This window comes from Morone saxatilis, unplaced genomic scaffold (genome assembly GCF_004916995.1).
Source record: "Morone saxatilis isolate NCDOM2014 unplaced genomic scaffold, NCSU_SB_2.0 Contig16, whole genome shotgun sequence".
NCBI classification, from domain to species: Eukaryota; Metazoa; Chordata; class Actinopteri; family Moronidae; genus Morone; species Morone saxatilis.
Genome location: NW_023339718.1, coordinates 11,129,376 through 11,143,231, shown reverse-complemented (window position 1 = coordinate 11,143,231; position 13,856 = coordinate 11,129,376). Strand labels below are relative to the sequence as shown.

Below are 13,856 nucleotides of genomic sequence, written 5' to 3'. Positions count from 1 at the left end.
GTGTGTTTGTGCGTTTGTATGTATACAGTTGTTTGTTAGGCAGTTAGAAAGATACATGGACAAATGAGGGGAGAATGACAACATGAGCAGGACTTCCAGGATCTAAATGATAGCACTCGCAAATTAGATGTCTTTGGTCTCTATAGCAGCTAACGAGACTGTTCTGTGCATTCACATGAGAAAATGCAGACACAAAGATGTGGAGGATGGACACGGACAGAAACATGGAAGATGCAGACGAGGAAAGGGCAAGGGGTGTTAAGACTTAATGATACTGACCCCAGTTTCCATGGTAGCTAATTGTCACTGTACGTGTGCTTTGCATGTGTCAAATTATAGTATAGTAAAAGGTCGAGGAGGGTCTAGAGGAAGAGGGTCAGAAGAGCCCAATAACGTAAAGATGGCTATGTTGGTCTATGTTGGTTTTCTTTGAGATACATTAAGTCAATATGCAGCTAGATTGATTGCATACTATGGATTAGCAGATAAAGGCTGATGTATAACAAAACTAGATGTAGATGTTGATGATGAGCGTAGGTCTCACAAGTGACTCACAGTCAGGACACAGATACAGTGTGTAGTCAATATACAATATAGAGAACATTGGAGATATAAGGGTTCAATCAGATTGTCTTGGGAAACACTGAGGAAGCCACGATGTAGCAAAATTATGACATATTTTATTCTGTCCAGATCTATTGCATGACTGTCCATCCTTTGTGGCTCTTTCTAAGGTTTCTTCCATTTTTTCCATTTAAATCTTTTGGGGTCAGGGTTAGGGTTTGGGGTGGAGTTTTTCTGTACCTGAAGAACAGAAGGTGTTGAATGTTGTACAGATTGTAAAGCCCCCTTAGTGAAATTGGGATTTGTTGCTCAAGTTCAAAAGAATAAGAAAACAACATTTAATTAATTCCATACTTGAGAAGAAAATCTAATTTTATATTTAAGGTTTCTATATTTAAGGTCAAGTCCAAGTGCAGAAAATGGGAACGACTCTTGCCATTTTGTCTTCTAACTTTATCGACATAATTTCCTCCTCATACACTTAACTAGACCAGTAAACAGTCCAGTGAAATTTCATTAACAGGTCTGAATATGTATGTCTTCGGAGGACACTTAACTAATCCATGTTGTGTTAATCAAAATAAAATAATGCCGATGAAACATTCATGATGGCGCCTACAGATTTGGTTTAGTATGAAAGGACTTTCCTGCAAAGTCAGGCATGTATTATTGTAAGCTCTCAATTAACGTGTTTTTAACCTGCATTTAATAGTTCATATCACTCCTAATGCTGATCCACTGAGTATCAACAGCTTTACATCTGTAGTGTGAAAAGCAGAGAGCTAAAATAAACGGTGGCTAGCCAAGACAGTTAAGCATCTACCTAAAGATAAATTTTTTCTTCTCATGGGTGCGAAGGGAAATATGTATCCCTATACTTTGGCCATCAGGATGCTAATGTTGTTCACTGGATGTGTAGATAATGTTTTCACACTGGCCACAACAACTGCCCTCTAGTGTCTGAAAATATTTAAGTGCCTTGAATCACAAGTTGTGTTTTTGTCTTAGAACATTCAACATCGAAACAGGAAGACAAAAAAAGAGAAAGAAAGAAAGAAAGAAAGAAAGAAAAAACACAATAGCCCTCTATATAACCCTCGAGGTTTCCTTTTTTGTCAGGTTGTTCATCATCTACAAACCCTTCAGTGATCAATAAACAAGCACGCACACAGTCTGGCTTATGTCATGACAAGGTCAGTGAAAATGCTACGATTCTGCAACTGCATAAATCCGACTGTAACTTAACAATTAAGACAGCTTGAAGAAATGTTTGATCTGAGCCTCAAAGGCCAAGTTTAATCCCAAACTGCTGCTCTATGCAGGGAATCCAATTCTATCTATCCAATTCAGTGCTATATGTCTCCAATCCAGTGCTTTGACTTTTCTGCTGACACTTTTGTTTATGTTTGGATTACAGACCGAGACTCCACTAGAGAAGGGGGTCTTCTAAATCTTTTAAACGGCACATTAATGTTTTACGAACAGGGAAGATCATCTAACACTGCGATGTTCTGAGGAAAAAATCAAAATGCCCTGATTAAAAAACTCAAATCCTCCTTTTTTTTGCACACTGAATGAAAATCCTGCTGCCAAAATAGATGAGAAGTGAGAGTGAGAGAAGCACTGCCCTTTTAGTATGAAGTTTTGTTCTTTGTTAATGTGTTTACTTTATCACTGTGTACTCATCAACATGACAAAGTCTGATGTAGTTATTCTCAACACACTCAACTTGTTTCTCACACCCTTAAGGCATTTGCTTCATGCTGACTTTAGCACTATATCACATCGTTCTTGTGAATCACAAAGAGTTCCACTGTGTCAGTATAGATAAATGAAAAAGACGACAAATCTTCTAAATATATATTTCAGTCACTCTAATCCATTGAAACTTTAATTAAGAACTTAACAAGATGGAGCATGTTATTATAATTTTTTATACACATCCCCTTTTGCATTAGCAGCCCTAATAATTAATCTTCGCCACTACTGAAGCATGTTCTCTACAATCTTTTGTATCTCATTAATACAAGCAAATATTTTTAATGAAATCTCCTTGCTTTTATGCCAAAATTCCCCTTGCTTGCGAATTGGTGTGTGGTTTTAGTTTGGTTGCAAATGGAAAGGGTTATGTTTTTTCAACTCTGTCTGTAAAGTCTCACAGCAACCAATATTCTACAAAAGCAGCACTTGAGTTGACTTGAGTCACCACAAATACTGTGAGAGTTAATAAAACTGCTAAGATTACAATACCAATTTACTTAAACTACTAACACACGTGGAGCACTGGAGTACTGGAGCACTTGACTAATTTCTTTCACTGAGCATAGAAGTCCCTGGAAATGGTTGGGTTTGGCAAATGAATGTAATAGTGTCCCTCATCATGTATTGTTGATAAACAAATGTTTATTATGTCCCAGGTGAGCAGCATTTACAGTAAATGTACATGACATAAAGGTGGATTTCTACACTGAATACAAATTGATCAAAAAACATTTTGATGTGTTATTTCTTCTCTTGATTACAATTGACGGAAGATCTGAAATCATGTGGTATTAAGTGAAACCACCTAGTAGTAAAAAAAAAAAGTAATAAACAGTCCTAAGATATAGACAATATGACAAAATTAAAAATGTAAAAAGAAAATATATCCAGAAAACAGTAAGTTCAAAGTCTCCTGAGTTGATTATTCTGTGTACATAGTCAATAGGATGGATTATAGGCTGATTGTATCAATAGAGAATCAAATCAAATCAATAATAATACTAATATAATAATATATAATCAAATTATTTCCCTATTTCCCTAACAAATATTCACATTATAAGTAATATAACATATTATGGTTATTTTAATTATACAAATGATGTACTTTTAAAATGTGAGAAAAACGCTTCCTCATTGCCTCACGTTTGGCCATGCTAGCTGAAAAAGAGATGTGGCAACAGTTTTAAACTTCCAAATGAATTGCCCGAAAAGAATTTTAGATTTAGTGTATAATTTTGCAACTGTCTACACTGTATACTTTATGCAAATAATCATTGAAGGAATTATACCCTATATATATTATATATTCTTAGATTAGCCATCAATGTGCATTATATCCTTGCCTCTATTTCTTAGGTGCATTAAATGATAATTGCATTAAAGATTAAACTGCTCCTCTTTTTGATGAGGACTCCCGCATTCCACTTTAAGAGACAAGTATAGTAAAGAAACAACAAACTAACAGGTAGTCATAGATGCTGGCATGGTCTGTCAAGTAGGTTTTAATATGCACACCTTCTAGTGGAGGTGTGAGGGGATTTTTTTTTATCTGTGTGTGGCTGTGTGCATAAATGCCGTTGTGTGCCCTGTGTGTCAAGACTAAGCGGAGATGAAAAATAAGCTGAGACAACTATTGAGTTCCCTCCCTCTTGTGGTCTCTTCCTGCTCCCCTTCCTCGCCACCACCCCCTACCACCTTTCCATAGACTGTTATCCAATTAGGTGATTCTCATTGCTTTAATTGATGGAGACATGAACGTGCACACACTGACATGCATACAGACAGACAGACACACACACACACACACACACAATTCCATCCGTTCCCCAAGTAATGTCTACTCTGGTTACTATGGAGATGGGGGATAGGGTGTAGAGAGTGAAATGTGAATATAAGTGACAGGAGCAGGTCTACAATTAAGCACCATGCAGAGATGAAGAAAGGGAAGGAGGGAGAAAAGGAGTGTGATTTAAGCCCCTTTAGACACTCATGAGACAATTTTGTACACACACAGACACACACGCACACACAATCCTTGGGGCAGACAAACAATTATTTGGATAAAGTATTTAAAAAGATAATTATCTATAAAATCTAGACCGGACGACTCTACTGTAATATGACCTGCATTGTTAGAGATATGGTTATTGTGATGTGGCATTTTTTTATTTTACAATTCATTATAATGGTGCTGTAAGATAAGGCAGACCTAATGCAGTGTGCAGAGATGCAGGCTAGACACAGATGTGGGAACTTCTTAACTTGGAATCCTCTTTGAAGTTTTGTCCTCTCAATTCAAACTGGAAAATATCCACTAATAATCACGTAGGTATTAACTTCTGTCACTGTGCCACATTCCCCTATGTATACTATCTAGAAGTGAGTCAGATGGTCAAGGCAAAAAGCCACATTTACTTAGGCTTTTGGTTATATATGATTATACAAATATTGAGAGTAAATATGTGGTTAAGTAAAAGTGTGACTGGTTGTACATTTCTCTGGATTTACCATTGTCAGTAAAGTGGACAGAGCTTCCGGGTCTGGGAAGTGAAGCCACTAAGTAATTTAAACCTGAATTCTTTCAAGTGCATTTGTGTTGGCTGTCAGGGCAGAATCACCCTATTTCAACATACCGTACTATACACTTGATTTATTACCTTAGTAAGCATGAGTTTATAGTCTTAATTGCTAGTTTCAAGTGTTCTTCCACACAGCATGGTGTTCATGAATCTCATTAATAAATGATGGTCCCATTTAGAGTAAAATAGATGACAAAAACACAGTATGCTTTAGGGTCTGGCTATTTCCAAGTCATTCTCAGTGCGTCCGTACAACATAGGTTCAGATGAAACCATCAAATTCACATTTTTTTTAGTAACATATTTAATTATACTATTGACAGAAAGTTTGAGACCAGGCATGCTGCCATTTTTTCCTGGAGGAGTGAAAACCAAGCGCAGCCCAATTCACATTATGTCACCCACATGCTCCGCGCTCTCGTCCAAATACGGCCACTTCTGGCTCCATAAAACCAAGATGGCAACGGCCATAATGCCAAAGTTGGGGATTCAAAACAGTTGTCCACAAAATTGTCATCCACAAATAGGTGATTTCACAGTGGTTTTACACTTCGGAGTTACTGAGGTTCACAAAATTTTTGTGTTTTGTGTGGAACATCCTGCACTGATGAAGAACATTAAATATGGAAGGTTATGGTGAGAAAAAAAAATGTTTGTATTAACCTTCAGAACTTTTAATGACAGCATGCAAAGTGTAAGACTACCATAAGCTGCACTCTATTAATTAACCGAAATAAATGAAAGGATTTATAATTATAAATGAACACAGCACTGTATCTGGGGAGTGGCAGTGTTGTGCTTGTTAAATTTGAATGAGCATTTTTCAACAAGTTTAAGTTAATTAAATGTGAACTTTCTGTTCAATAAACACTGAAATCAATATAGGCTAGCAATCTTCTGATTATACGTTTGGCAACATTTACCGCATCAGGCATATCACAACTATAACAGCCCACCCTCCTCTCTGAGCTTCTGCTGGACCTGTTGCTCTCTCTCCCCCTCTCATTCTTCCCCTCTCATTCTTCCCCACACCAGATCAGAAGGCTTCATGCACTGTGCTGCTCCTTTTTTTGAGACTACATTTTCCTTTGGAAGAATGCTACCTAATTAGTCAGTATTTCTATGCAGCATTATTACATTATGATTTTTTTTTTTAAGCTTTGTGATCAGCGACTAATCCCACCTCTGAACTGCACCTACTGAGCTCTGCTTTACATGGAATGTCTGAAGTGCTGATTGCATAATGACCCTCCACCTTAGTAAATCTTCTGCTAATTACACCAGGACAAACTGAATGAAAGGCAAAGCATAAACTACCCCTATACAACTACATGTATGTTAATATAGCCCTTAGGGCGGACATGCCTCCATGCTGCTATTAAACACACCGATTGTCGAATAGTGATAGCGATTCTTTGATTGAACTAAAGTGTTTGGGCATTTTGCTACACTTTTACTACTTATTACAGTGTACTGCGTGTCTTGTAAGCAGAATCTAAGCTAGTGAAAGGTAAGCGGAACATCTGTTATTATTTCATAATTTATAACTACTTGCTGCAATTTCAACAAGCATGAACAAAGGAGAAGCAAATTTAGGAAAGCTTTGTAAATCAGGTCAGTGTGTTTAATTATATGTTTAATATATAAAATGCACATCTCATAGTATTGACATTTTTTTTTAAATTAAATCTTTTAAATTGATGTCACCCTTTCTGCTTAAAAGGGCACCAAGCAAAGCAACTGAAACCATGATAGATGAGAGATAGACAGAGTCAAAGACAATTGATTTGCCAGCCAAGTTACCAGTTAGCTAGACAAATACACAGATAGACAGGCAGATAGGGAGACAGGCAATCAATTCATCAGCCAGCTAACTACACAAACATTTGGGCAAACAGACAGACTGGCAGGCAGAATGACAAGGAAATGAGTCAGGCAGTCTGTTCAGTACCAGGCAGACAGGAAAGGGAAGGGAAGGGAAGTATTCATTGACCCTCCCAATAATTTGGACAGACGAGTCAACAGGCTGAGGGACTTGGTGGCCTGCAGGAGTTTAATCAGTCAAGGATGAAAGAAGCACAATTGAAAAGCATTGAAATTAGCTGGTTGAAGTCCCAAACAAAACATAAAAAGCGGCATTTTATCTGTCCTCAACAAAACCAATGCTGCGAATAGGTACTGTATACTCTTCAGAAAATAACTCAGATTCTCCTTATGTGCTTTCTATTGCAGCCAACAGTACAGTACTGGTGTACTTGGCAGCTCCAAGTTGTAACTGTGTCTATATTTATAAAAAAGAATGTGCACAATAGGCAAAAAAGCATTCGCTACACTGAAAAAAGTTCAAAATAAGAAGTTACAGAATAATTCCTACATAAAGGACAAGGATAAAATGCAGAAAAATTTAAGAATGTACAGAAAAAAAAACACTATACTGCAGGACACAGGAACTTTGCTGTTGGCTCAGTCTGCTCGGTCAAAGAGCAAGTGTTCAAATGCTGCCTCCTGCTGTGCTGTAACATCACTTGTTACTCTCCATCTTCATTTAAAACAATGCTGATATTCTAAATAAGACACGACAGATGCAAGCTGCTCACTGTCCTCGAAATAAGAAAGTAAGAAACAAACAGACATTTAGCCTACGTGCACGCAGGGCCCAGATAATAGCACTACTCAGGTTAGGACTTCAAAGAATTACAGCCTGAGTACCAAACAGCATTTCAGCGCCCTTATATCAAAGCAACTGCCTTAACAAGGCTCTTACAAACACACATACACACACAGTGCATTCACACAAGGTCCTCTGAGCTAATATCTGGGGGGAAAAAAAATAAAAAAAGATACACTTAAAGTTTGGCCACAATTGTTTGCAAAAAGCATGAAGGTTGATGCCTGTTTGACTGAAATGCAAACAGGCTCACAGATGTGTTCTCTCTATTCTCTCCTTCCTCTCTCAGCCAAGGCTATGTAATGTTTTTTTGTGTTTGTGTTTGTTTCAGTGTGTGCACGGGTGTTTATAATGGGGCCTTTGCATTTGATTATCAGTTAATTAAATCATTGAAGGGATACTAAGTTCAGGCATCTTGTTGTTGCCTCTTTAAATCCATTGGGTTTTGTTCATCCAAAGTAATAAGACAATTTCTGAAAACGATAAATGATAAGTTTCAAGTACTAGAGTGCAAAAATGTTTTGACAGAAAAATGTTTCAGTCACATTTCTAACATTAAATCTTTTCTTCATCTGTTTACCTTAATGATCAACTTTATTGAGATATTCGGTACTGAAAGAAGACTGCTCATATGGCCACAAGCAGTCCTTTGTGGCTTTGCAATGCAGGTTGCAGTATTGCTAAGCATCATGTAATTGTGTGTCTTGAAAATAGGCTTCATTAAGACTTTTGAGCACTTTAAATTAATTAATGGCTAGTTGCTTACGAGTGCGTTAGGTAAAGTACTTTGCTTGTCGGGTTGATCTGGTGCCAAACCATGCTTCACTGTTGTACACAAGAAATGTCTTGAAAAGCCTGATATGTCTAAAGTATGCCACTGTCAAGAATAGATACATAAAATATATTTAAATGTGAATTCAAGCTGTTCTTTTTGTTTGTCCCCTGCAACGTGAGATAATTTTAAAATAAGCACAAGTATCAGAGAGAGAATTAAACAAAGACAGTTAAGAGAATTAAACAAAAAGCGCATTACCAATGAGTAAGTGTATTTTCCTTTCATCCATTCTGAATTTTGGTTAATTCCCTTTAAGTCTGAATTAATTCGCTCTGTGATTCCAAAAAAGGCAGCCAGCGAGAAACCATGAGAAATTTGCACTCAGTGCAATATGTGTTCTCGATCATGGACACTGGTCCATATAGCCAGCAGTTGTAGCTCAGCTCACTCCTACTTGTAATACTGTTTCATGCACCAATTAGGTGGTTATCTTCAAGATATAATTTGCAGTATTTCAGGATTAAAATGGTTACAGAGATCAAGTGAATGTGCCACTAAAAGTTGCTTGGCCATCAGATGTACTGTACTCTATTTGTTGTTTGCTGTGTTTGAATAAGTGGGGAAAAGTGAGAACCCCCGCCGCCCACAACTGATCAATTGACTTCTTATCATCTTTGACCCCAAAACACAACAAAAGAGTTTAATTCCTTTAAGTGGTGAAAATTAGGTCCATAATAAATTATCCCTAATCATTTGTTCTTTAAACAATTTGCACTCTTATTTCTTTTAATTAAAATGTTATGAGTTGGGAGAAGGGGGCTAGCTGGTGGCTTGTGTGTGTCCACAGTCTCCACATATGTGTATTAGTTCCTCTGTGTGTGCCATCCTAAATGTGCATGTATTTTGTGTATGACTACTTGTTTCTATGTTGCTGATGTTGGGGTTGTTATGTGTGTTGTACCTGCCATGCAACACTGAAAGCCAGATCACTGTAATGCCACAGTACCACCCACACACTCATCCCTATCTTTCTGCTTGTTTTAATGACATTCCATGTTATCGTAATTCCTGTAATCCCGCATTTAACCTGCACACAGATAAAAGTGTTGACTTAACACAGCTCAATGGTTGTGTAGAGAGAAAACATGATTTGTGTTACCAGTATAAAATTGACTTTGTTTTATGATGAAAAAATGAAGTGGCAGCAGTCATAAAATATGTTATAGTTCTTTAAATAGTTCTGTTTCTAAATGTCTTTCTTTAAAATTGGATTGTCTATAACATGTTGGAAAAGCCTCTAACAACAGCAACAAACGATCATCAAAACCAAAGAGCACAATTTGCGGTTACATTTTTATCTAAAATATATCTAGTATATGTGTGCACTTTCCTATTAATGTGAATAAAAAAATACATTAACTAAAGTAGTACAAGGCTCTTGTAGTCCGTTGCTCTGCTGACCCCATTCATTATTTATGTGTAACAAAACTGCTTCTAACTCTGCACTTCTACACTTGAGGGCCTTTTGATGAATTAATCAGATTAGGATATCAGAAAAATAAATAAATAAAATTGTTGCACTAGAGCATTGACATTAAAGTTCTCAATATAGAATCAAGCCTGTTGGTTTTGGTTTTCTCTTTGACAGGCAGGCATGCATATCCAAATCTATGTACACATGGATGAAAATGAGCTATGCAGACGAGTGTGTTGACTATTTGACTACCATATATCAACATTCCAGAGTCCATTTCTTGTCCAAAACTACATTTGCATACTGGCTGTCAACATCAACATAAACCAAAATGAAAAGGAAAGAAGAAATAAATAAAACACTGCCCCATCCTCAGCAGACTGTGTGATGCAGGTCAACTCAGAGGACATGCAAGCCATGCATGAAAACCTAGGGAACATTAAAGACAGAGGCTGATTTTGTGCCAACTTTTTGATGCTGTGTTTTTACATGAATTCATTTCCTGTGTCTCACTGTTCTCAATTTATTAAAAAAGGGTCAACATAAACACAGAGACAGGCCTGCAAGAGAGCATTATGCTACTGAGAGCACTCATAGCAAGATTAAGATTTTTCTTGCATGTAGTGTGTATTATACACGTTTACCTTTTTTTCAGTATTTGCATTGGAACAGTTGGAATGAAAAACATTAGTATCTGTTTAGGAACTGTTGGAAAGACAAATCACAGAGCTGTGCTTAAACAAGATTTGAACCAAAACTAAAAACAGAACTATTTCAGCCAAAGTAAAAGCTTTTCATTTCACTCTGACTCAGAACATTTGTGCAGTAGAAAGAACTCCTGCCCACAAGCAAAATAAGGTCCTCTTCTTTGAATATACTTGTATGTCAGCACAAAAAGAACATGAGAAATTTGACCTTGAAACTGAAACTCACCTGCCAGGCCCTGTTACTCCTAGGTAAAAATGCTTAACTCTAAAACAACGTAGTATTATCACCCTACCTTCTTGCACAGCCTGGAAGGGGTTGTTCCCATCAACGAATTCCACAGAGATGGTGATCTTCTCCGTCTCCAAGATCTCGTTGTTCAAATTGAGATCTGCCACGGCCAGGCGAAACACCTCGTCATCTTTCCGTGCTGACTCATCAAAGATGGCGCCTATTTGACAAGGAAGGAAGCAGAAAAGAGGGGACTATTACTCAGTATTCAAAGACTTTTAAAACTGAAGATATATGGTAATAAAAAAAAGTATGCCGCCCACAAATGTGAGTTCTTAACTTAACTCCATCCCAGATGGTTCAGTTTCACAGCAACTAAAATCTAATTATGCCATACAGTGTTCCTAGAAATGTAAAATCCTCCAATTTCATTACGGAGAAGTTGCACAAATTGACATTTGTCAGCTATACAGCATTTGGTTTCACTGACCAAACTGACATTTCACTCAACATTTATGTAATATTTACTTAATTGCAACATATTCCAGCTCATAACAAGACCAAACAGTAGAGTTTAAAGCCAGTGCAGTTTCCATTATTTACATCCTGCAGGGGATGTTTTCACTGGTACAGTTTAAGTAATATATTTACTATTGACTGAGGACCACATGAAAACAGAGGGTCACCTGATGTATGTGGATATAAGAACGACCACCAAAAGCCTCCGTTAAACAACTGGCTTGTAAAAGGTTATGGGATTCTGGCATCAAAAGATACAACTGCATTTTGTGCCACATGTGTTTTGTTAATGTGTGTTCATGTGGATTTCAAGTATCTAGCTCATGAACCGGGACACAGCTTGAGAAAGACAGGGTGTGAGGGAGAAAAGGGTCAACATCATTGTTCATTCTAAGGTCAAATGCAGCCCAAGGGCACACTGAGACTGTCAAAATGGCTACTGCACAACGAAGGAATAAAAGACTGGTGAGTGCCAGTATCTGTAGTGGCAGATAAAGTTCCCACAAGTCAATACTAAATTAGTCATAAAAATAAATGTCAACCTGCAGTGATTCTGAGACAGAAGAATGACGCAACATGCAGCGTTGACTGGCTGGTAGAGATTTGGTCTTTCCTTTGGTCTGTTACACACAATTAACCACGTGTTATCTATTTCTCTCTTTCTTCCCTTTTAGCCTCTCGTTTCAACACAGTGTATCCCCTGAATCCATTGGGCCACTAATTGTGTAAGCCAGTGCAGTGAAGCACTGCTAACTGTATTTCACTGACCAGAAAATAAGCCTCATATGTATGTGTGGGTGTGTGTGTGTGCATGCACGAGACACAGGTTGCAAATTCCATTAATAACCAGGCAGGCTACATTGGCAGAGGGCTGTTTTATACCACATTTAGAAGACTGTTGGCGTAATTTGGTTCTGTATAGCTCAATGAGTAGAGTCTGGTGTTAATACTCCAAAGGTTATGGTCTGGTCCCAACAGAGGCCACACTTATGTGTAGCTTATACCCTATGCTGGTTACTATAATGTAGTATCAACCTTAAGAACCTGAATCCTACTTTCCCTCCCCTGTTTCAAATGAGCTGTTGATTACACTTAAGTTCAGAAGGACAATTGATTTCAACACAGCCTTTACACACCAACCAAATTCAAAACCAACTGCTGTTTGAAGGCAGTTAGGAACAGTATGCTAACTGCTCCTCATCAAAAGGCTTCATCAAGTATGCATCCTTCAATAATTTGATCCATCAGCATTCGGCAACTGTAAATACCCTCCCACTGATTGAGTTTTGGTTGTTTTTATAATCATGCAGTATAGATGAGGTGAGACAAACAGGCCTGGACAAAGCGATAAAGAGTGGAACACAAAGACTCATTAACTATTCCATTAGAGATAAATTATGAATGGGGTCCCAATCAGCTTGAAGATGACACTGCTGAGGAAGGATTTGTACACATTTTAAACTAGCTCTACGACGTAGGAGGACAATGTTAGGCTGTTTATGTCTAGAGGACAAATGCATGGACAGAGGAGAGGGAAGGAGAGGGAAGGAGAAGGCTGTATTATATGGCTTTTCGAGAGGAAGTCAGACAAAAAGGTGGAAACTTGTGTCAGCATATGAGATCAGTGTCTTTTCCTCTCCACAGTATCCACAGCATGATAAATATTAAAATTGGATAAACTAATTTGTAAAACTAAAAAGAGCAGCTGAAAAACCTATTATGGCTGCTTTAACCTTGGCTTCCCCAAAGGAGTTGACTGAGTGACCTCATTCATGCTAAAGGACCAGTGTGTAGGATGTAGTGGCATCTGGCGGTCAAGTTGCAGATTGCAACAAATTGAATCGATTGAAACCACTTGACTCAACCAAGCGTGTATGAGAAACTATGGTGGCCTCGAAACTCGCAAACGGCCCAATCTAGACCCAGGTTTGTCCGTTCTGGGCTACTGTAGAAACATGGCGGTTTAACATGTTGGACTCAGAGGAAGAAGACCTGCTCCCTCTATAGATAAAAACAGCTCATCCGAAGGTAACAAAAACATTATTACATTCTTTTTCTGTCAATAGATCCTCCTAAAATTGGACCTACAAAAGCTACACAGTGCTGTAAATTACCCTTTTTGTATATGGTTTTTATTTTTTAATCTCTTTGGAATATTTCACCAGCTACGTGTTGTTTTTGAGCAATATTTGCCATATTAGTGCTTTTAGTATTATATTTATTATATATTTCATATTAGTGCTGTTTATCAGCAATTTTCCCTCCTTCCTTCTCTTTCTTCTCTATCTGTCTATCTGTCTATCTTTCTGTTCGACAGCTGTTCCACCTGTGCAGTGATTCAGCTCCATGTATGTGATTGAAAACCACACTCTTGAGGAGTGAGGAGGCAGACAGACAAAAGAGACAAAAAAAGACAAAAACATTTTGAATCCAGTAATCTAAACACAAATCATGGTGGGAACTTTTAGCTGATTTTCAATGTGAACTTCGTAGTTCTTATATTAAATGGTAAAATAATCCATATATATTAAATGTATATGAGAGGGCAAAGTCAAGAAGAGAGACGAGAAAGGATAA

The 13,856-nt window shown here is 37.6% G+C and overlaps 1 protein-coding gene across 1 annotated transcript in view; it reads right to left on the bottom strand.

Annotated features, from left to right (window-relative positions):
• The window catches only part of grid2 (glutamate receptor, ionotropic, delta 2), a 408,773-nt gene that overhangs the window by 297,570 nt on the left and 97,347 nt on the right, over positions 1-13,856 (bottom strand). The window contains exon 3 of the mRNA XM_035658229.1: positions 10,825-10,980. Coding sequence (XP_035514122.1) covers positions 10,825-10,980 — 156 coding nt within the window. The remainder of the gene's footprint in view (positions 1-10,824; positions 10,981-13,856) is intronic.